General features: G+C 57.6%; 2 protein-coding genes across 4 annotated transcripts; both read left to right on the top strand.

Moving 5' to 3' along the window:
• The first annotated feature begins 4,251 nt into the window (after positions 1-4,251).
• NAT16 (N-acetyltransferase 16 (putative)) lies at positions 4,252-19,173 on the top strand. Of its 2 annotated transcripts, XM_034964642.3 has the most exons (8): positions 4,252-4,538; positions 5,448-5,487; positions 9,785-10,190; positions 11,166-11,390; positions 12,035-14,497; positions 14,622-14,783; positions 17,474-17,551; positions 19,110-19,173. In XM_034964642.3, exons 3-5 carry the CDS (start codon positions 9,789-9,791, stop codon positions 12,605-12,607), a joined length of 1,200 nt encoding a protein of 399 aa, XP_034820533.2. In that variant the 5' UTR covers positions 4,252-4,538; positions 5,448-5,487; positions 9,785-9,788; the 3' UTR covers positions 12,608-14,497; positions 14,622-14,783; positions 17,474-17,551; positions 19,110-19,173. The 2 variants fall into 2 exon arrangements, with proteins under 2 accessions (XP_034820533.2, XP_054970708.1); XM_055114733.2 differs by lacking the exon at positions 5,448-5,487 and having other exon boundaries at positions 4,254-4,538.
• A 20-nt stretch (positions 19,174-19,193) lies between these two features.
• VGF (VGF nerve growth factor inducible) lies at positions 19,194-22,153 on the top strand. 2 transcript variants are annotated; one of them, XM_034964640.2, is made up of 2 exons: positions 19,194-19,329; positions 19,837-22,153. In XM_034964640.2, the coding sequence occupies exon 2, from the start codon at positions 19,857-19,859 to the stop codon at positions 21,699-21,701; it is 1,845 nt and encodes a 614-aa protein (XP_034820531.1). In that variant the 5' UTR covers positions 19,194-19,329; positions 19,837-19,856; the 3' UTR covers positions 21,702-22,153. The 2 variants fall into 2 exon arrangements, with proteins under 2 accessions (XP_034820531.1, XP_034820532.1); XM_034964641.2 differs by lacking the exon at positions 19,194-19,329 and adding an exon at positions 19,555-19,714.
• The last annotated feature ends 335 nt before the right edge of the window (positions 22,154-22,488 follow it).

Here is a 22,488-nt window from a genome sequence, read left to right as displayed (position 1 = left end):
ATACAATAATTAGCTGGGTGTGGTGACATGTGCCTGTAGTCTCAGTTACTCAGGGGGCTGAGGTGGGAGATCTCTTGAGCCCAGGAGTTTGAGGTTGCAGTGAGCTATGATTTGTGCCACTGCACTCCAGTCTAGGCGAAAGAGCAAGATCCTGTCTCTTAAAAAAAAAAAAGTTTTTTTTGAGACCGAGTCTCTCTCTGTTGCCCAGGCGGGAGTGCAGTGGCACTATCTCGGCTCACTGCAACCTCCACATCCTGGGTTCAAGTGATTCTCTTGCCTCAGCCTCCAGAGTAGCTGGGATTACAGGCACGTGCCACCATGCCCGGCTAATTTTTGTATTTTTAGTAGAGAAGGGGTTTTGCTATGTTGGCCAGGCTGGTCTTGATCTCCTGACCTCAAGTGATCCACCCGCCTCGGCCTCTCAAAATGCTGGGATTACAGGCGTAAGCCACGGCGCCTGGCCTATCTCCATTATTAATGGCACTAATACTGATTGGCGCTTTATTCTTTCTCTCTCTCTCTCTATATATATATACACACACATATACATATATATGTGTGTATATATGTATGTATGTGTATATATACACACACATACACACACATAGATACACATATATATACATATATACGTGTGTGTCTGTGTGTGTGTGTGTGTGTAGAGAGAGAGACAAGGTCTCGCTCTGTCACCCAGGCTGGAGCACAGTGGCACCATCAGAACTCATTGCAACTTCAAACTCCTGGGCTCTAGCGATCCTCCTACCTCAGCCTCCTGAGTAGCTGGGACCGCAGGTGCACACCACTGTGCCCGGCTAATTCTTTTATTTTTGGTAGAGACAAGGTCTCACTATGTTGCCCAGACTGGTCTCAAACTCCTGGCCTCAAGAGATCCTCCTGCCTCGGCCTCCCAAAGTGTTGGCATTACAGGCCTGAGCCAGGAGGATCACTTGAGGTCAGGAGTTCGAGACCAGCCTGGCCAATATGGTGAAACCCTGTCTCTACTAAAAATACAAAAATTAGCTGGGCATGGCCGGGTGCGGTGGTTCATGCCTGTAATCCCAGCACTTTGGGAGGCCGAGGCGGGTGGATCACCTGAGGTTGGGAGTTCAAAACCAGCCTGACCAACATGGAGAAACTCCGTCTCTACTAAAAATACAAAAATTAGCTGGACATGGTGACACATGCCTGTAATCCCAGCTACTTGGGAGGCTGAGGCAGGAGAATCTCTTGATCCCGGGAGGCAGAGGTTGCGGTGAGCCGAGATCACGCGACCGCACTCCAGCCTGGGCAACAAGAGCGAAACTCCGTCTCAAAAAAAAAAAAAAAAAAAAAAAAATTTAGCTGGGCGTGGTGGTGCAGCTACTCAGGAGGCTGAGGCCGGAGAATCGCTTGAACCCGGGAGGCGGAGGCTGCAGTGTGCCAAGATCGCGCCACTGCACTCCAGCCTGGCGCTGGAGACTGTCTCAAAAAAAAAAAAAAAAAAAAATTCCTATGAGATCTAGTCCATAGCCTTCTCAGAATATACTTTGCTCTTCTGTAAAATGGCTAAACAATCCGCCCTCCCCTACAGCGTTATGGAGATTAAGCTACAGTGCTTAGTAAACATTGGGTGGTTCAGTGGTTCACACCACATCACCACCACTCTACTGGGTAGAGGGTAATCCTGGAACCTAGGCCAGCCACGCCAGGGCTGTCTCCTCTCAGCCAGATCTCTCCTCCATCCCAGAATAGGCCGCCACCCTGCAACCTCTGAGCACTCAGGCAGCTGAAAGCCACTTGTTCTCTAGCTGAGAGGAAAACCGGCTCTCCTAGATGTGTGAGAATGAAGCCTGGAACAAGATGGCTTTCCATTGGCCCAGTGAGCTGTTTGGAGGCGGGACTTACAGTGACAACTTGCTTCTGAGTGGCTTGGACTTAAGGGGAGGGGCCGAAACGTTGGTAAACTTTTAATTCTGAATGGCTGATGGAACTGGAAGTGTGTGAGGGTTGGGCCAATCCAAGAGTTTCTGTTGGTGGAAGGTGTGGCTTCTGGCGAAAGGGGCGGGATTAGCATATGATAGTCTCTCCCTTTGGCCACTAGTGATTTTTTCCTTGAAACCTGTAACTTTTTGAAGTTCTTTCCCATCATGAAGCATATGGCACCTTAACTGCAATCTGCAGTTTGGTGAGACGCACAGTGTGTTAGCACTTTCAGAAATCAGAAATGGGGGGAAGTCCTATTAAAAAAATGTTGAGTAATTTGTCAGTTGCATTTTGCCCTGCCTCAGCCTAGAAGTCCTGATTCTCATCCCTTTAACCCTTGGTGTTATTCCTGTTTAGCCCTTTAACCCTCTGTTGGAATTCCTGTATGTGGGATTCCAGGAACATGACCTTCCTTCTTATTGCATTGGCACATCCAATGGGATCAGTTTGCCTGATTATGAAGTTATCACCTCGGAAAGTAAAGAAAGAAAAAATGGAATAAGATGGGTGAACAATGAATTTTGGGGTGGGGGAGAGGGTAGGGGGAGCATGAGAGCTGGGCGGCCCCTGGAGAGAGGACTCCAGCAGACCTTGAAAGGCCTTAACATTATTCCCTGCATCGGCCAGGCACGGTGGCCCACGCCTGTAATCCCAGCACTTTGGGAGGCCGAGGCGGGCGGATCACGAGGTCAGGAGATCGAGACCATCCTGGCTAACACGGTGAAACCCCGTCTCTACTAAAAATACAAAAAATTAGCCGGGAGTGGTGGCGGGCGTCTGTAGTCCCAGTTACTGGGGAGGCTGAAGCAGGAGAATGGCATGAACCCGGGAGGCAGAGCTTGCAGTGAGCCGAGATCGCGCCACTGCACTCCAGCCTAGGCGACAGAGTGAGACTCCTCTCAAAAAAAAAAAAAAAAAAAAAAAAAAAAAAAAAAAAAAAAAAATTATTCCCTGCATCTCCAAAGCAGTTTACAGTTGCTAAGGGCTTTGTCCATCACTTTCCTGGCTCCTTACAGGGTAGAACTGAAGGTGTTCTGATCTCACTTTATTTATTATTTTATTTTATTTTGAGTTGGATTCTCGCTCTGCCGCGCAGGCTGGAGTGCAGTGGCACGATCTCGGCGCATTGCAACCTCTGCCTCCCGGGTTCAAGCGATTCTCCTGCCTCAGCCTCCCAAGTAGCTGAGATTACAGGCGCAGGCCACTGTGCCCGGCTGATTTTTGTATTTTTAGTAGAAACGGGGTTTCGCCATGTTGGCCATGCTGGTCTTGAACTCCTGACCTCAGGTGATCCTCCCACCTCGGCCTCCCAGAGTGCTGGGATTACAGGCATGAGCCACCGTGCCCGGCCAGGCCAGGCTAATTGTTGTATTTTTAGTAGAGACGGGGTTTCACCATGTTGGCCAGGCTGGTCTCGAACTCCTGACCTCAAGTGATTCCCCCGCCTCGGCCTCCCAAAGTGCTGGGATCACAGGCTTGAGCCACCGCACCCAGTCTTGAGCTCACTTTATAGGTGGGATGGAGAACCTTGTAGGAGTTAAGAGCCTGGGCCACCGCCTTATTAGAGCAGGGGCAGCGCTGCACCCACCCGGGTCCCAGCTCCACACTTCCCTCTTCCTCCCCAGCCACCAGGATCAGCGTGGGGTGCAGCGCCTCCTGCGTGCAGAGGTCTGTGTGAATGTGCCTGGGTGTGCGCTGTGTACCTGGAGGTCTTTCTGCCTGCTGTCCCGTGGGGTACATTGTGGATTTAGGGGCGTTGTGCACCCGGGGAACCAGGGTGCTCAGGCACCCACGCAGTGGTGAGAAGATGGAGAGGTCTTGGCCTCCCTCTGCCCTTTTTAGCCTTTCAACTTCTGTCTCTTGATGTCTCTTCGCCTTCCCGGTGTTCTAGGGTTTCTGATTCCCTCTATCAGTTTCCGGGGACGAAGGCTCGGAGTCCCCTTCCCAGCCGCTCTTATAATGGAGAGAGGAGATTCCATTGAGGGGTGGCTCCTGGAGGAGGGGGACTTCAGGGCAGTGGGGGACCCCCGGACAGAGAACGGAGGTGCTGGGCGTGGGGTGGGGAGATAACTAAGCCAGCAACACCAGCATCACCACCACCAAAACCCGAGACACCACCATCCTCAGTCCCACTCCCCAGCCGGGACACAGGGCGGAGTCTCGCCAGTAGGGCTTGAGGCCACCCAGCTGCCCAGGGCGCACCCCGACCCCCGGCCCCGCCAGCAGGGCACAAGTCCGCTCCGGATCCGTCCCGGGTTTCTTCCGCGTCGCCGGGGTCTCCGCCCCTCGAAGCTGCCGCCGGAGCGTCGCCGGGGGAGCCACGCGTGCCACCCGAACCCCTGAACCGATGGGCGCCCCGGCCCGCGTCGCCAACGGAGCTGCGGCGCTGCCCCAGCGCTGACCGACGTTAGAGTCGGGCTCCGACAGCGCGGCCGAGTCCCCGCGCGTCATCCTCCTTTGACTCTTGGGGGCTCCAAAGGGACCTCTCTCTTGGCACCGGGGGTGTCTGCGCCCGCCGCCCGCCCCGCTTGGCTTTGCGGCATCTCGGCCCTGGCTCCAGCTCCGGCTCCGGCGAGGTAGGGGGGCGGCCGGGCCTGGGGACTGGGGAGGGGGCTAGCGTGCTCCTCCACCGCAGAATGGGGCAGCAGAAGGCCACCGCCCCTCAGGGGGACCAAGCGGCTGCGCCCCCTTCTGCCCAGCCCCTCCCAGTCCGAAGACCCAGAAAACTGAGTCAGAGGCTGCGCTTCAGGTGTCCAGAAGCGCTCCCCCGCCCCCCTCTGTTGCCATGTCGCTCCCACCTGTCCCCAGGGTCCGGCGCCCAGGGGAAACCCCGCCAAGCAGATCGCTCCCTTTGCAATCTCCCTCTCCCCCAAGCCCAAGCCCCCAATCCGGGGTAGAGGCAGAGGGAAGACCCTCACTCGGGAAGACCCTGCAGGACAGCCCCCCTCCTCCACTACTGTGGCCCTCTGGGGCCCTCCCCCCACCCCCTTTGGCTGGGCCATCTTCCTCGGCCCCTGCCTCTGCCCACCCCCTAGGCCTTCTCTCCCGCCCCCACTTCATCGCCTCTCCCCTGTCTCTGTTTCCAAGGTTGTTCTCTTACAGCCTTTTTTCTGACTTTCTTTTCCCCTTGACCCCTTCCCCTCCACGGATCCCCGCCCCCCATACCCCGGGGCGAAGGGGGTGTGTCACGCTCCTTTCTATTTACAGTGTCCCAGGGGAGGGGGTGCGTGCTAGGATTTTTTTTTTTTTTTTCATCTGCTGGGCCCAGAGTCACGAGGTGTCATGTCTGTGATTCGGTGTCGAAGCCTCCTCCCGCTTCCCTGCCTGTCCCCTGCGGCCGCATCTCCTGTCCGCTTTTGTCTGCTCTCTGCCTCCATTCCCGTCCTTTTCGCTCTCATCTTTGGGCGCTTTGTGCAGCTGCCTTCTTTGTCTCCGCCTCTCCGGCGACTGGGCTCTCCCTTCCCTCCCTCTCCTCCCTCCCCCAGTGTCAAGAAGCCATCGGCCTCAAGGGCATCGATATTTCAGGTGTGTGGGGTGTGGTGGGAGTGGGGTGCGGGTGGGTGGGCTCCCGGCATTCCCAGCTCTGACTCCGATCATGCCCAGCTATGACTCTGATCACCCCCTCCCCAAAGAGATCATTCATATTTATGAGATTTAAAGAATGTCCCCAAGGATGTGGGGATAGACATGAAGAGAGAAATGTTATTCCTCTTTTTTTTTTTTTTTTTTTTTTTGACAGCGTTTCACTCTTGTTGCCCAGGCTGGAGTGCAATAGCGTGATCTCGGCTCACCACAATCTCGGCCTCCCGGGTTGAAGCGATTCTCCTGCCTCAGCCTCCTGAGTAGCTGGGATTACAGGAATGCGCCAGCACGCCCGGCTACTTTTGTATTTATTTTTATTTTTATTTTTTTAGTAGAGAGAGGGTTTCTCCATGTTGGTCAGGCTGGTCTCCAACTCCTGACCTCAGATGATCCGCCTCCCTTGGCTTCCCAAAGTGCTGGGATTATAGGCATGAGCCACCACACCCGGCCAAGAAATGCTGTCCCTCTTTTAGGAGGGCGCTTGGTCCAGGAGATACCTGGACTACATTTCTAACAGTGCCCTGGACTCACCAGCTGCCTCCGCCTCTGCCTAGACATCTGATGAGAGTTAAGAGTTCCATGGAGCCAGGCTGGAGGGTGCTGGACTGGAGGGTAGGAAGTGGTCACCATGTGAAGCAAGGGTTACAGGCTAGCCCACAGCTTTGGCTTGGCCTGGAGTCGCTGACCTGTTTTATTACTCACCTCCTCCAAGGTTTAAGGACCTGGGAACCTTTGTTCATGTCCCCCAAAATGGAACAGGGGTAGAGGTGGTGCCTGGATTGAAAGATGGGGGATGCATTGGAAAGTTCTTCCTTCCCCATGACTCTGGGAACTCCCCACGTCCACCCCTACCCTTACCTCCCACGACAAACAACCTTATCTGAGACGTATAAATGCCATTTGGAAAGGGTCTCCCCACTGTAAGCAAGGGAAGGAGACTGGAGTCAAATGTCTTGAATGAGTCAGGTGGGTTCCAGTCTACCGGTTGCTCACAACTTATCACCTTTGGGGGTAGTGAGGGTATTGCTGGAAGCACCACTGAACCACTAGCTTGCATTTTCCTGGGACCCATGAACAGCTGGTTCATGTTGCCTGGAGCTGCAGATGGAGTCAGGAGCTAACTTGCTCTTCTTTGGGACCCATTGTCCTCAGAGCGTGGTGCAAGAGGTCTGGGGCTTGGGCTGGTTCCAGGCATGGAGGCTTGTGTGTTGGCATAGGGATTGCTGACAGTGTGGGCCAGACAGTGAGGGAGTTCCTAGCAACCGCATCTCTGGTTCTTCATCAGTTTATCCCACCTGGGCCCTTCAACTCCTGTTCAAGGACCCAGTAGTTCCCCTCCTTGCTCTTCAGGCTGGGGTCAGAGATCCAGATACGCTAAAAACAGATCTTGGCCGGGCATGGTGGCTCACACCTAATATCCCAGCACTTTGGGAAGTGGAGGTGGGAGGATCACTTGAGCCCAGGAGTTCAAGACAAGCCTGGGCAAAATAGTGGGACCCCCATCTCTACAAAAAATTAAACATTTTAGAAAGTAGCCAGGTGTGGTGGCACATGCCTGTAGTCCTAGCTACTCGGGAGGCTAAGGTGGGAGGATCGCTTGAGCCCAGGAGGTTGAGGCTGCAGTGAGCTACGATGATGCCATTGCACTCCGGCCTGGGTGACAGAGCGAGACCCCGACTCAAAAGAACAAAATAAAATAAACAAATAAGCAACAACAATAATAATAAGAGTTCTCGCCCCTGGCCTGGAAGCCAAGGAAACTTAACTTTTAGCCTGGCTCTGCCCAGACTGAGTCACCTCGGGCAAGGCTCTTAATCTCCTTGATTATGAAATGAATGGGTTGAACCTGATGGTCTCTAATGGCCCCAGCAGAGGATCTAAATCCTCTGAGCCTGGCTTCCTCCTCTCTGATAATTCTGGCTCCATATCCAGGTAATCTCCAGGTGTTGGAATCAGATGAGAAAGAATCAGAAAACAAAGAGGGAGATAGAACTCTTGTCTTGAAGCTTGGTTTGTATAGCAAGCATACCGCGTTTAGGCAAGCTCTGTTTATGGCTTGGAAGTGCAAACCACTCCTTGGTCCCACTGCTGGTCAACCTTCCCCAAACCTAGGTAAGACTTTTGTTAAAAAAAAAAAAAAAAAAAATTCCAGTTAAGTCAATAAGTCAATATCACCCCCACAGAATAGCTGGTCTGTGTGCCCTTGGGATGTTGGTTAATGAGGCTTAACGTAGGTTATCTGAGGTGAGCATTATCATTGGCTGAAAGAGAGAGGGGGGATTTGATTGGTTGATTTGGCTGATCTGGAAGAGACAGGCCCAGAAATAGAAGTTGCTGGGACTTGGATAGGGGGCTTTCTCTTTCATTTTGGTGGAGCTCCGACAGAACACTTTTCAAACAATTCCTAGTCCTGGAGTGGACAGAGCCCAAGTCTCCCTATGGGGAAGAGGGGCAGAAGGAAGGAAAGGGGCGGGGGCGGGGGGCGTTGATTGGCTTAGAAAGAATGGTTTGACATTTTCTTCTTCTTCTTCTTCTTCTTCTTTTTTTTTTTTTCTTGAGACAGAGTCTCACTCTGTTGCCCAGGCTGGAGTGCAGTGGCTCAACCTCAGCTCAGGCTCACTACAACCTCCACCTCCTGGGTTCAAGTGACTTTTGTGCCTCAGCCTCCCTAGTAGCTGTGATTACAGGCGTCCACCACCATGCTTGGCTAATTTTTGTATTTTTGGTAGAGATGGGGTTTCATCACGCTGGCCAGGCTGGTCTCGAACTCCTGACCTCAGGTGATCTGCCCGCCTCGGCTGAGCCGCCGTGCTAGGCTGGCTTGACATTTTCTAGTGGAGCTATCTATCTTGCTTATATTTGAATGTGTATGTCAAGAGGTGGAGGTGGGGGGACGGGGAACTGGGGTAGCAATATGGAGGATATTTGGGGTCTACACCCTCCCCCTTGGCCCTGGCTGGGATTGTAGCTGGTAGTGGCAGGAAATGGGGTGAGGGTGAGTCCTCCACTGTTCTCTGGGAACTTTCTTGTGGACAGAGGGGTGAGAGTGGGAGTTTCTTTCTCATGTTGTCCTTGCAGAGGTCTTAGAGAGGTGATGGGATCCTTGAAGGAGTGTGCCTCTTTTTTTTTTTTTTGACACAGGTTCTCTCTCTGTCACACAGGCTGGAGTGCGGTGGTGTGATCCCGGCTCACTGCAACCTTTGTCTCCTTGGCTCAAACGATCCTCCCACTTCAGCCTCAGAGCAGCTGGGACTACAGGCCCACTGCACCACCATGCCCGGCTAATTTTTTGTAGAGACAGAGTCTCACTATATTGCCCAGGCTGTTCTTAAACTCCATGACTCAACCAATCCACCTGCCTTGGCCTCCCAAAGTGCTGGGAGTACAGGCATGAGTTTCCGTGTCCAGCCTTTTTCTTTTTTTTTTTTTTTAAAACTACCCCCAAGTGCCTTTTTTCTTTTGCCTGGGTCCCTGGATCTGGGGCTGGTCTATGGGGATCTCACAGGGTTCTAAGTTTCTGACTGTTAGGGAGCATCCCATAAGAGTGGGGTGGGTAGAGCTGAGATTTCTGGAAGCTGGTGGGAAACGGGAGGGAGCTGGGAGACCTCCACTCCCAGGGTCTGTGTGGACAGCAGAAAAGAAAGGGTGTGGGCCAGGTAGAGTGGCTGACACCTGTAATCCCAGCACTTTGGGAGGCCAAGGTAGGAGGATCTCGAACCCAGGAGTTCGAGACCAGCCTGGGCAACATAGTGAGATCCCTATCTGTATTAAAAAAAAATAAGAAGAAGAAATGAAGAAAGGGGCCAATGTGGTGGCTCACACCTGTAATCCCAGCACTTTGGGAAGCTGAGGTAGGAGGATCACCTGAAGTCAGGAATTCAAGATCAGCCTGGACAACATGGTGAAGCTCCGTCTCTACTAAAAATACAAAAATTAGCCAGGCATGGTGGCACGTGCCTGTAGTCCCAGCAACTCAGGAGGTGAAGGCAGGAGAATAGTTTGAAGCGGGGAGGCAGAGGTTGCAGTGAGCTGAGATCGCGCCACTGCACTCCAGCCTGGGCGGCAGAACGAGACTCCGTCTCAAAAAATAAATAAATAAATAAGTAAATAAATAAATAAATAAAAGAAAAAGAAAGGGTGTTTGTGTAGGAAGGGGCATTAGGACCGTTTGTGTGCAGGGGCCCAGATGTGGAAACAAAGGGGCTGATCCAGGTGCTGAATTCTCTTTTTTTTTCTGCAGGGTCATGAAGCTGGAAGCCAGCTATGGCACAGCCACCTCAGAGGTCCCTAAGCCGGAAAAGAAGACTGCCCGAGATGCAGAGCCAAGCTCTGAAACCCGGCCACAGGAGGTGGAGGCCGAGCCCAGGTCAGGATCGGGGCCTGAGGCTGAGGCTGAGCCCCTGGGGGCTGAGTCAGGGCCTGAGGCCAAGGCCGAGTTGTTGGGGGCCGATCCTGGGTCAGGATCGGGGCCTGAGGCTGAGGCCGAGCCATTGGACTTCGTGGTGGCCACGGAACGGGAGTTTGAGGAAGTGCTGGACATCTCGGGGGGCATCTACGACGGCCTGGACTACCTTCCTAGCCGCTACCACAGCTGGCTCCGGGACCCCGACCGCACGGTGGTGCTGGCCAAGCGCAACGGAGGCGTGGTGAGCCCGGGGGCAGGGCCCAGGTGACATGGGGTGAAGCCACCTGCGGGTGCGTGGATCTTAGGAAGAGGAGGATGAGAGCTTCTCCCCAGCCTTCCTCCGGAGGCTGAGGAAATAGAGCCTGCTTTGGGACCAAAGTGCAGGGCGTGCAGTGCGGATCCAGGGGCTATGTCAGTGAGGGTGGGGTGGAGGACTCCTAAAGCAGAGGAAACAGAGGGACAGGTGAGCGTTTGAAAGTTCGAGGATCCACCGGAGGAATTTCTGGGGGTAAAAGCAAAGGAGGTGGGGAGCAGGAGAGAGAGGGTAGGCTAGGGGTGGGAGCAGGAAGAGCTTAGAATTGGGCTGGGGGAGGAGCTAAGAGGAAGTGGGGCGTGGCAAACTCCCGGGGGAGGAGCCAAGGAAGGGGCGTGGTGAGCGGTCCGGAACTTGACACACTCGGAGCTGGAGCATCTCAAGAGGTGGAAGGGGCCGGGCGCGTCGGCTAACTCCTGTAACCCCAGCTCTTTGGGAGGCCGAGGCAGGAGGATCACTTGAGGCTAGGAGTTCCAGACCAGCCTGGGCAACATGCGAGACCCCTGTTTCCAAAAAATAAAAATAAATAAAAAGCCGAGAGTAGGGGTGCGTGCCTGTTGTCCCAGCTACTAGGAAGTCTTGGGGGTGGAGGGGATCGCTTGAGCCCAGGAGTTTGAGGCTGCAGTGAGCTGTGATCGCACCACTGCGCTCCAGCCTGGGTGAGGAGACCCTGTCCTAAATTTAAAATAAATAAAAATAAAAAGGTGGACGAAGCCCCGGCGAATGACTGTTCTGCCGGCTCTGTAATCTGAGGCCCAAGTGCCGTGCCACCCCAGGCCTGGCCTGGTGCCCGGGTGGTGACGCGGAGTGCTCAGCGTGTGGGAAGAGGAGAGCCCAGTGAACCGACAGCCCTGGCAGGGGCGCAGGCGGTGAGGGCCCCGCGCTAACGGCCTCGGTCCGCAGATCGCGCTGGAGTCGGTGAACGTGATCGACGCCGGGGAGACGGCGCTGGTGGAGGGGCTGCGCGTGGCGCCCTGGGAGCGCGGGAAGGGCGTGGCCGGGCTGCTGCAGCGCTTCTGCTCGCAGCTGGTCAAGAGACAGCACCCGGGGGTCAAGGTGGCACGGCTCACCCGGGACGACCAGCTGGGCCCCCGGGAGCTGAAGAAATACCGCCTAATCACCAAGCAGGTGAGAAGGACAGGGAGCTCGGATGGCTGGGCCTCTCTGCTGGGGCATACGGGGAGACCCTCCCCACCCCCAGCAGAACACGGGCTTGCTCTCTCTCTGGGCTTTACCGAGTGGCGCGGCCCATGAGCCTTGCCCTGGGACTCCCAGTCCTTACCAGACCCTTTGACCCAGGGGAAGTCAAACTCCCGACTCCCAGCCTGAAACCCTAGTCCTTACTTGCCAACTTCGGGGACCCTGCCTCCCCTAGGATCCTGCCTCTGCTCAGGGCCCCAAGCCATCTCCTCTGAGCCTTTGTCCTCCCTCTGCTCCTCCCCAATCCTACTGACTGATCGGCCTCCCTGGCTTTCACGTCCCTGGAGACCCGGGGACCCGTACCCTCAGTCCCTGGCTACTCCATACTGATCCCACCTCTTCTTGGGGATCCACGTACTGGGAGCCCGTGCCCCTGGTCCCTGTCTGGTACCCTTGAAACCCAGGCTTTCCCATACCCCACTCGGCCCGGAGCCCTCACGGTCGCTCCTCCAGAGGGACCCAGGTGGGAGCCCGTGGGCGCGAACGTGGGAGTGAAGATGCCTGCCGAGAGGCGCCGGGCTCGCCAGCCCTGCTGCGCCCCCCCTCCCCGCGCTCACTCGTGCCCCCCGCAGGGCATCCTTTTGGTCCGATTCAACGCGTCCGCGCTGCTGGCCGGGCTGGGCGCGCGGCTGGCGGCGCTGCGGACCTCTGGCACCTTCTCGCCGCTGCCCACCGAGGCCGTGTCCGAGGCAGGCGGCGACGTGGCACGCCTCCTGCTGTCGCCCTCCGTGCAGCGCGACGTGCTTCCAGGCGGGACCATCATCCAGGACTGGCAGCCCTACCGGCCTAGCGAAAGCAACCTGCGCCTGCTGGCGGCCAAGGGCCTGGAGTGGCGCGTGGACAGCCGCGCGCGCCCGCGCGTGCTCACGCTGTGCACGCGCCCCTTCCCCATCCCGCACGGAGGGGACGGCACTTGGCGCTATCTCAACATCGACGCCTTCGGTAGCGACGGCGCGCAGGTGCAGAGCCAGCTGCTGTGGCACCTGCAGCGCCAGGCCCCACGCCTCGTCGGCCTCAACGTCATGTGCCAGCTCTTCCTGGAGCCCCAGCTGTGGTCACAGCTGGCTGACTTCTGCCAGGTCGGGCTGGGGCTGGAGCTGGTGAAGGGTTATACTGAACAGTACCTGTTGGAGGCCGACATCTGAGGCCTCTCCTCTGGCGGGGAGGGGGAAAAAGACCCGCCCCCTTCCGCAGTTTCCCCAGCCAGCCTCTTTCCTGCCATTTCCGACGCTGCGTCTCCTGGGAAGTCCCCTCTGACTCCTGCCCTCCTGCCCTTACCGGCGCAGGTCCCCCCACTCTGTCCCTTTTCCCCCTACTATCTTGCCTCTAGCTCCCCCAAACACCATTGCCCATTCCCTGACCTGAACTTGCGGACTATTAGGTGGGGGGTGGGGGTGGGGGCCTTGAGCTGCTGTTATCCACCCTCTGTTTTTCCAAAGAACTGGTCCCCGCACAGGCTTCAGAGTCCTTCCTTCCCTCTCCATCACCTCACCCGGGGCGTGAACTCCCCCTTTCCTGGCTTCTCCCTTCTGCCCCCTCGTGGGTGGAAGCACTCAGGAGTGTGTGGGATGCCCAGCCTCGTTCCCGAGCGCAGCCGCCCAATCCGCGATTCTTTTCTTCCTTCTGCCCTTTCTAAAGCCCTAAAAACTGGTCCTGCATTGCCCTCCACACCCCAATCCCCTCCCCCTGCTCAAGCTTCTGGTGCCAGAGATCAGTGCCCTCTCCCCACTTCTCTCTAGCCCCTCATCCTCATCCTCTCTGGATCTCTACGACGCTTAACACCGCAGTGCCCATTTTTCTGTCCCTGTTTTCCTTCCCATCACCAGCCCAGTGTGCAATCCAGAGAGAGAGAGAGTGATACTGTAAAATGAAATGTATTTAGAATGCTCCCCCATTTGGGTCCTTGTTCATCTGGTGATGCACTTTCTGAGCCTGCCTCTCTCACTGGGGTTTCCTCCTGCTTTGCACAACGTTGCTATTTCGCAGGCTCCCCCGTGCCCCAGCTCACCCGAGCCGGGCGGGGGGGTGGTGGTGGTGGTGGTGTGTGTGTGGTGTGGTTCTAGCTGAAGAGTTTGGTACAGTGGAGGGCAGGTCCCTCAGCCTGGCATAGGGGCTGTCTCCTGGTTCCAACCAGGCCGCCTTCTAGTGCAACTGGAATTCCCACCTCCTGGTATTTCTGGACACCACTCCCTTTCTCTGGATCATTTATGCTTTTAGAACTTTGAGAGTCTTCTATTTAATTGCAAGTAGTAACAGCTGCATCTGCACAGCGCTGTCTCCAATACTGGTTCCCCACATCAAAGGCAGAGGGAGAAAACAGAAGGCTGGGAAAGATCAAAGTGACTTCTAAGTCATTCAAAGTAGCTAGGAGCCTCCCAGCGAATAGAACCCGGGTGTCCCAAGCCTAGAGCATGACCTAGAACTTCACTCTGTGGGATGATGTTAGCTTGAGCTTCTTGTTGGGCAATGCATAGGTGCTAGGAGAATGTTGACAGTGAGTTCGGGGTTCGCTGGGGATGGGATCCGAGATGTGGGCAGAGGTGGACACCAGCAGGTGGAAGAATGTGGACAAGGTGGGGAGTAGGGGCAGCCGCCGCTTCGCCACTTTCCGCAGCTCTGGTTTTGCTACTGTGCTGCTCTCCTTGGGTGCATCCTGTGCCTGGCCACGCTGCTACCCTCCTTGTCACGGTGACCACGATTGTATGACAATAAAATGGACCTTTTGGCCACCTTCTGTGTCTGTTTCACTTCCCAATGGGGAGAAATGAGACACATTATCTTCCCCTTTCCCCAGCAGCCTGTATCAGAGAGGATCTCTAAGCCCTGTGGCAATGGGGCTAATGACTTCCCGGGGAGAGGGGGGAGGTGGAGAGGGGTTCTGAGGAGGGCTGCTGGCTCTGCGCCCCTACCCCACCCCTGCCAAGCGGAGGAAAGAAGCCGCTGCTCAGGACCGAGGTGGGCAGCAGCACGGCCTCCTGACTCGCCCTGGGCCTCGCTTTTCCCTGGACCTGGGAGTCGGCTGCTACCCAAATTCTGTGAGTTCTTCTCCCAAGTCCCACTTGGCATCCAAGACCAGCTTCCATCAGCCAGGATCCAGGCATCTAACCCCCAGTTCCAGACTTGCCCGTGGCCAGCCGGTATCGCTTTCCCCTTTTCTAGGTGGGCAACCCGTGGTGGGTGGAGGAGGTGGAGAGAGCCTGGGCACCGCCCCCGCGAAGCCTGCTCTGGATTGGCGGAGACTGCGATCCCCCAAAGTAACACACGGGGGCGCCAGGACGTGCGCGGACGCGGGCAAGGCAGCACAAGGTGGTTTTCGTCCGTGTGAGTGTGTCCGTGGGCGTCTTTGTGTGTCTGCGTTTCTGTACATGTGTGTACGAGTCAGGGGGTGTCTGGGTGGGATGGATTCGGGACAACGTGCCTGGTGTACCCCAGAATCAGGTACCTCAAGTGGTTTTTTTTCTGTTGCTTTTTGATGAGGACGATGCTTGATATGTTACTATGTGCGTGTGGACGGGGAGGCAGGCGACTTGTGTGTATTGTCGAGTGTGCACAGCGCAGCCTGTGAGTCCCTGCAACCGCGTCTTGGGTCTCTGAAGTCGCATTCCTTGAGGGTTTTGGCGCCCCTCCCTCCACCTGGTAAAAGGAATGAGTGAGAACACTTAGAGCACACCTCCATTGCCCTGCACACATCTCCAGCCTAGGTCTGGGTAACTGCTAGGCTAGGTGTGACATTGTGTTTGTGTAAGTGGGTGTGTCTCCGAATCTCAGTGTGATTCTGTAGGACAGTGTGTTATGTGTGTGACAGGTGGAAGTTGAAGGAGGCTGGTTCAGGATGACAGAAGTGGTTTTCTTTCTCTTGGTGGATACCACCTTGATGGTGTGTGTGTGTCTGTGTGTGTATTTGAGTGTGTGTGTGTGTGTGTGTGTTAGTCTCTCCAGTGGCTCTCTCTTCGTGTCTCTCCCCATCTCTGTCTCTTTCTCTCTCTCTTTCTTGGTGACTCATCTCTGCGGCGTTGCCCTCCCCCGCTTGCTGGGTCTCCCCTCCCCCACTCAGGAGTGGGTGGGGGTCTGAGGGCGAATGGGACCTCGGGACTAAAAATCAGGGTGGGCACCCCCTTCCCATCACTCATCATTCCAGACCCTCCCGTAGCCCCCAGCCCACCCCTCAGTCCCTTCCCCAGGACTCCCCAGCTCTGGGATGGAGAGAGTATAGGGCAAGAGTGTGTTCTAAATGGGGCAATTTTCAGGGGGCCTTCAGCATCTTCTGTAAGTTCAAAGTGGAGACCCCTTCCCCTCTCATAAAGTGCCCCCTCCCTGCCTGCCCCTCCACCATGGCTGACGCAGTTAAAGGCTGCAGAGGTGAGTCACCGGTTGGGGGGAGGGGGAGGAGAAGAGGGGAACGGTGAGCTTCGGGGTCCACAAGCCCCTGCTCTCTCTTTCTCTCCCAGACCTTCTCAGGGAAAAGACCCAGTGCTCTTCCCCACTCTCCTGGTTTTCCACATCTTCAGCTTGGAACCCTATGATGCTGGACCCCATCTTCTCCAGCTACCCTCTTGGAGGGAGATTTAGAAACAAATACAAAGAGAGATGGTGGATTCACACAAACAAGTCAGAACCAATACCAGGCATCCCCAACTAGGTCCCCATATGGGCTCTGCCTTTTCCAGCACTCTGTCTCTCCCAGTCTCTTCACTTCTCTTTCTTTTTCTACTGTCTCCCTCCTTTCCCTATCCCAAGAACCTGTGCCCAGTCCAGAAGCCCCTAGAGGCAGCAGGGTATGAAGGGCACAGCTCACCCCCAGTAGAGGCGAGTAGTGTGTGAATGAGCTGACCCAGGTAGGGAACTGGGATGGAGAGAGGCAGAAACAGAATGAGTCCAGAGACCATGCAGACAGAGTCAAGACCCAGATTGTGGAATCTCCAAGCCTTTTGTGCCCCAGGCATTCATATCCACCCCGCTCCCTCACGACAGGACGACTGGAGCCTTGGGGATGCTGATTTCTGAGAAACTCTCCTGGGCTTGTGAGCTTAAGTGGAGGAAGGGAGGGATGTGGAGTGGGGGCATGTGTGTGCTTACACACACATTGTTGTGTACCACCAAGCCAGGCACACTTTTTGGACACCAGCGGATGCCCAGAACTGGGTGTGCTCAAAGACTCCAAACTGCATGGGCATACAGGCATGCAGAAGAGATAAAAAAACAAACAAAAAAAACAAACAAAAAAACAACCCAGCACACACACACGCGCGCGTGCACACACACCCACACCTGGAAGCAAACACAAACACAGCCACACAGACTGGAATAGAACATCACATAGTTAAATTGGAAACACTACCATGCCCATCCACTCTTGATCTGATTAAATACACAATTGCTTCCCCCCATTCCCTTTCTTTTTCTCCCCGCCCCGGCCATGTATCTCATTCATCTCCATACACACATAAACACACATGCACAAGCCATGTACATGTACACGCAGGTGTGTGTGCATACACAAGCCAACAGGCAAATACAGTTTCTCCAGGTGCCTGTCTTCTCTCATCTTGCAACTTGGTCTCTGATCCCCATCAGCCACTCAGTCCGCCCCCTTGGCTCCCTCCCTCCCCTCTCCCTTCTCTCTTGGATGGCTTCCCCTCCCCCTCTCCAGATGTCTGAGCCATCTCTCTCTGATTCATCCTCCTCAGGAAGGTAACGTGACCCCCTCCCCATCCCACTGCTCTCTGTATCCAGGCTGGGAAGATGAAGGGGAGATGGGGGCGGGGAGAGGAAGGAGAGGAGGCCGTGGTTAGTTGTGCGTGGGGATGGGAGGCATTGCCTCGGGGTCTCCTACCCCCTCTTTTCCCTCCTTTCTTTGGAATCTCCACTGTCACCTTGGTTCTCAGTTTTTTTTTTCTCCTTTAGCCTGCTCCTTCTACCTGTTCCAGATCCCTTCATTCCTTCCTCCTCCCCTGCCCCCATCTCTTCTCTCTTTTCTCCCTCTCCACTCCTCCCCATTTCTTTCCCCGCAGAGCTGATGGGCTTTCTTCTGGGAAAGTCGAGCCACTGATGGAAGCGAGAAGCCACTGCTGGTTATAGAGAGAAAGCACGTGAGTGTGTGTGTAGGGAGGGGGAGGTTAGAAGGAGGGTCAGTGCCAGGAAGAGGTGAGGAGGGGGGCGAGGACCGTTTCTGAAAGAGTCTCTAAGACCCTGACAGACAGCCCTGACCTCGGTTTCCAGAGTCTCAGGGTGCGGGTGCCCTGCGTGTGCCCACGAGCACCCCTATGTCCGCAGTTCGTGTGTGTCTGGCGTGTGTCATTGTCATTCCCCCCTTCCCTGCCCACGCCCCCGCACCGCTCTCTGACAGCACCGCAGCCCCCTCCAGGCTTCCTCCCTCCCTCCCCTTCATTCCTGCAGTGGCTGCCCCCCTTGCCACCCTCTCCTCTCCCCTGCCCCCTCCCCATTTCCGTCCTCCCCCCCACCCCCGCCCACGGCTGGTCTCCCTTCACCGGACCCAGCTCTCTGATGGATTCTCTTTGCGCAAATCTGTGCGTCATCGCCCCCTACCCCCGGAACCTCTAGCTGTCCAAGCCCCCAGCCCCAACCTCTCTGGCAGGAGATACGGTCGAAGGGGCTGGTGGCAGAGAGGGGCTATCTCTGACGTTGCAGGTCCCCCTCCCATCGCGTTCAAACCTTCCCTTTAAGCGGTGGAGAGAGCTGGAGTTGAGTCACCCCCCCCCCAACCTGCGCAACCCCCTCCCCACCTGCTCTGGTCTCGCCCTCCAAACGTCCTTGGGGGAGGGGAGCAGCAGGAGGGAAAGCGACTGGGGGAGTGTGGGAAGAGATGGGCCGAAGGGGGCACAGCGGGGGGCCTTGACACAAGCGGCAGTCAGGGGACAGAAGGACAGACACACCTTTTTCTCCAGACACAGCACGGGTCGTGAAACAGACACGACCCAGAGGCACACACATCCTCATTCTTTCCCTTTTCTCTTCCGACTCGGACCCTTCCCGATGGGATTACCAAAACCGCAAGATCCACCCATCTGCCCCTGTCAGGGGGCTGCCACCTGCACTGCTGATTCGCGGACAGCGCCCGCAGGCGTGCAGATCTGTCCCTCTGCACTCAGGTTCACGCCGTCCTTGGGCGCGTGGTCTCGGGGTGGGGAACCCGGCCCCCTGGTCGGCTCTTGAATCTTTATCCTTCCCCTCCCCAGTATTGATCTCCCACTGGTGCCCAGTCAGACGCTGGGACTACCCTTTTTCTATTCCACTCAGCAACGCGGGCTCCATCCAGCAGCTCCAAGTTGCTCTGCAACCCACCCTCCCGCCTTCCAGCGCCTCTGCATCCACCCTTCCATTCATTCTCCCATTCATTCATTCATCCTTTTCTCCTCGTCCCTCCTTCATTCATTCATAGCCCCCCGCCCTGCCCGCTTCAGCATTTCATTCATTCATTCATTCATTCATTCATTTCCCGGAGCTCCGCTAGCGCACACCCCTTCAGCCGAAGGCCCCAGCGCGCAGGCGCAGGCCGGGAGAGGCAGGCACCCTCCAATCGTCGGGCGTCCTTCCTCCTCCGGGCGGCCGCCCGCTTCCCCATGAATGAACATTGACGTCAATGGGGCGGGGCGCGCCCACGTGACCCCGCGCTCTCCCCTTTATAAGGCGGTGGAGGCGCGGGCGCTGTCCAGCGTGCTGAAGCCGGAGCGAGCTAGCCGCCCGGAGCCGCGCCGACCCAGCTGAGCCCAGCCCACGGGACGCCAGACCTCGACCGTCGCTCCTACCCCGGCCACCGCTCGGAGCCGAGGCGGACGCGTCCCGATCTTCCCCTGTCCCCACCCTGCCCCGACCCTCCTCTCCACCTCTCGCGTCGTGACACCAGCTGGTAAATACTCCGCTGTTCGTCCCTCAAACCCTCGGCAGCCAGCCGTGGGCGTGAGGGAGGGTTCTCTCTCCTCTCGATGGGGGTGTTGCAAACACAGCGGGGAGCCCCCTGGTAAGGGTCCCCGGTAAACGGGGGAGTCGCAGCTTTTTCTCTTGCTGAAGTCGCCCACGCACCATCCGGGGAGTCCTATGGGGAGGGAGCACAGATTTTTTTTCCCCCCATATTGCTGCTGCTTAGTACGTGGGCGATGGCAGTGAGATGGCTCAGGGAAGGGGGCGAGGAGGCCCTGGGTAAGCGAGGGCTTCGGGGGTTATTTTCCCATTTACACGGCTCCAGAGATCGGCACAACATCTTCCTCCTTTGCTCCTAAACGTTCCTCTTCTGGGTAAGGTTTGGGGGATCAGGGAAGCCCCGGGTTTCCTGCTGAAAGGTGGGGGAAGGGAACGTAGACCTAGAGAGGGGAATTCTTACAGAAATCCTCTTTTTTTGGTCCCTTCTATTTTTCAGTCTCCGGCAGCCTCTTGGTCATGAAAGCCCTCAGATTGTCGGCTTCCGCCCTCTTCTGCCTTCTGCTGATCAACGGGTTAGGGGCAGCACCCCCTGGTCGCCCTGAGGCGCAGCCTCCTCCTCTCAGCTCTGAGCATAAAGAGCCGGTAGCCGGGGACGCAGTGCCCGGGCCAAAGGATGGCAGCGCCCCAGAGGCCCGAGGCGCTCGGAATTCCGAGCCGCAGGACGAGGGAGAGCTTTTCCAGGGCGTGGATCCCCGGGCGCTGGCCGCGGTGCTGCTGCAGGCACTCGACCGTCCCGCCTCACCCCCGGCACCAAGCGGCTCCCAGCAGGGGCCGGAGGAAGAAGCAGCTGAAGCTCTGCTGACCGAGACCGTGCGCAGCCAGACCCACAGCCTCCCGGCGCCGGAGAGCCCGGAGCCCGCGGCTCCGCCTCGCCCTCAGACTCCGGAGAATGGGCCCGAGGCGAGCGATCCCTCCGAGGAGCTCGAGGCGCTAGCGTCCCTGCTCCAGGAACTGCGAGATTTCAGTCCAAGTAGCGCCAAGCGCCAGCAGGAGACGGCGGCAGCAGAGACGGAAACCCGCACGCACACGCTGACCCGAGTGAATCTGGAGAGCCCGGGGCCAGAGCGCGTATGGCGCGCTTCCTGGGGAGAGTTCCAGGCGCGTGTCCCGGAGCGCGCGCCCCTGCCGCCCCCGGCCCCCTCTCAATTCCAGGCGCGTATGCCCGACAGCGGGCCCCTTCCCGAAACCCACAAGTTCGGGGAAGGAGTGTCCTCCCCCAAAACACACCTAGGCGAGGCATTGGCACCCCTGTCCAAGGCGTACCAAGGCCTGGCCGCCCCGTTCCCCAAGGCGCGCCGGCCGGAGAGCGCACTCCTGGGCGGCTCCGAGGCGGGCGAGCGCCTTCTCCAGCAAGGGCTGGCGCAGGTGGAGGCCGGGCGGCGGCAGGCGGAGGCCACGCGGCAGGCCGCGGCGCAGGAAGAGCGGCTGGCCGACCTCGCCTCGGACCTGCTGCTCCAGTATTTGCTGCAGGGCGGGGCCCGGCAGCGCGGCCTCGGGGGTCGGGGGCTGCAGGAGGCGGCGGAGGAGCGAGAGAGTGCAAGGGAGGAGGAGGAGGCGGAGCAGGAGAGACGCGGCGGGGAGGAGAGGGTGGGGGAAGAGGATGAGGAGGCGGCGGAGGCGGAGGCAGAGGCGGAGGAGGCGGAGAGGGCGCGGCAGAACGCGCTCCTGTTCGCGGAGGAGGACGGGGAAGCCGGCGCCGAGGACAAGCGCTCCCAGGAGGAGACGCCGGGCCACCGGCGGAAGGAGGCCGAGGGGACAGAGGAGGGCGAGGAGGAGGAGGACGACGAGGAGATGGATCCGCAGACGATCGACAGCCTCATTGAGCTGTCCACCAAACTCCACCTGCCAGCGGACGACGTGGTCAGCATCATCGAGGAGGTGGAGGAGAAGCGGAAGCGGAAGAAGAACGCCCCTCCCGAGCCCGTGCCGCCCCCCCGTGCCGCCCCCGCCCCCGCCCACGTCCGCTCCCCGCAGCCCCCGCCCCCCGCCCCCGCTCCCGCACGAGACGAGCTGCCGGACTGGAACGAGGTGCTCCCGCCCTGGGATCGGGAGGAGGACGAGGTGTACCCGCCAGGGCCGTACCACCCTTTCCCCAACTACATCCGGCCGCGGACACTGCAGCCGCCCTCGGCCTTGCGCCGCCGCCACTACCACCACGCCTTGCCGCCTTCGCGTCACTATCCCGGCCGGGAGGCCCAGGCGCGGCGCGCGCAGGAGGAGGCGGAGGCGGAGGAGCGCCGGCTGCAGGAGCAGGAGGAGCTGGAGAATTACATCGAGCACGTGCTGCTCCGGCGCCCGTGACTGCCCTTCCCGGCGGCGCCCCCCTCCGTGTTGCCCGCTCCCCCTCGGTGTTTGCATGCGCCCCGGTCCTGCCCCTTGGCCCTGCCCCCGTCCCCGGGCTGCGTCGGGACCTGCCAGACCCCGCTCCCGGGTCCTCAGCCCGAACTCCCAGAGCTCACCCGCGGGTGACCGGGGACCAGCCCAGGAGGGCGGGTGGTTTGTGCGAGTTCCCTTCCCACGCGGGGCCCCGGCCCCATCAAGTCCCTCTGGGGACGTCCCCGTCGGAAACCGGAAAAAGCAGTTCCAGTTAATTGTGTGAAGTGTGTCTGTCTCCAGCCCTTCGGGCCTCCCACGAGCCCCTCCAGCCTCTCCAAGTCGCTGTGAATTGACCCCTTCTTTCCTTTCTCTGTTGTAAATACCCCTCACGGAGGAAATAGTTTTGCTAAGAAATAAAAGTGACTATTTTATTAGGACTTTGTTCTCGGTTATTCACCCGTCCCCTTGGGCCTGTGTGGTCCTTCCCAAGGGGCGGTGAGGGAAGCGCCAGCCACAGTCCCCATCTCCTCCTGCTTCCTGCCCCCAAACTAAGGCGAGGGGTAAGTGGGGAAAGTCCTCAAACTGTTTTTAGAGGAGAAGAATGTGGCTCGCACCCATTAAGAAACCCGAAATTCCACTTCCAGCTTGGGGGCTGGTGGTAAAGTCATCTTTCCCCAGGGCTTGACAGAGAGAGGCCCAGCGGAATGCAATAAAAGAGCCAATTGTCTGCGATCAGTCCAGCGACCTCTGGTTCAAAAGAAAAAGGCGACCC

The sequence above is a fragment of the Pan paniscus genome, chromosome 6, assembly GCF_029289425.2.
Source record: "Pan paniscus chromosome 6, NHGRI_mPanPan1-v2.0_pri, whole genome shotgun sequence".
NCBI lineage: Eukaryota > Metazoa > Chordata > Mammalia > Primates > Hominidae > Pan > Pan paniscus.
Note: the sequence above shows the minus strand (reverse complement) of the source record. Positions and strands in the feature narration are given on the sequence as shown.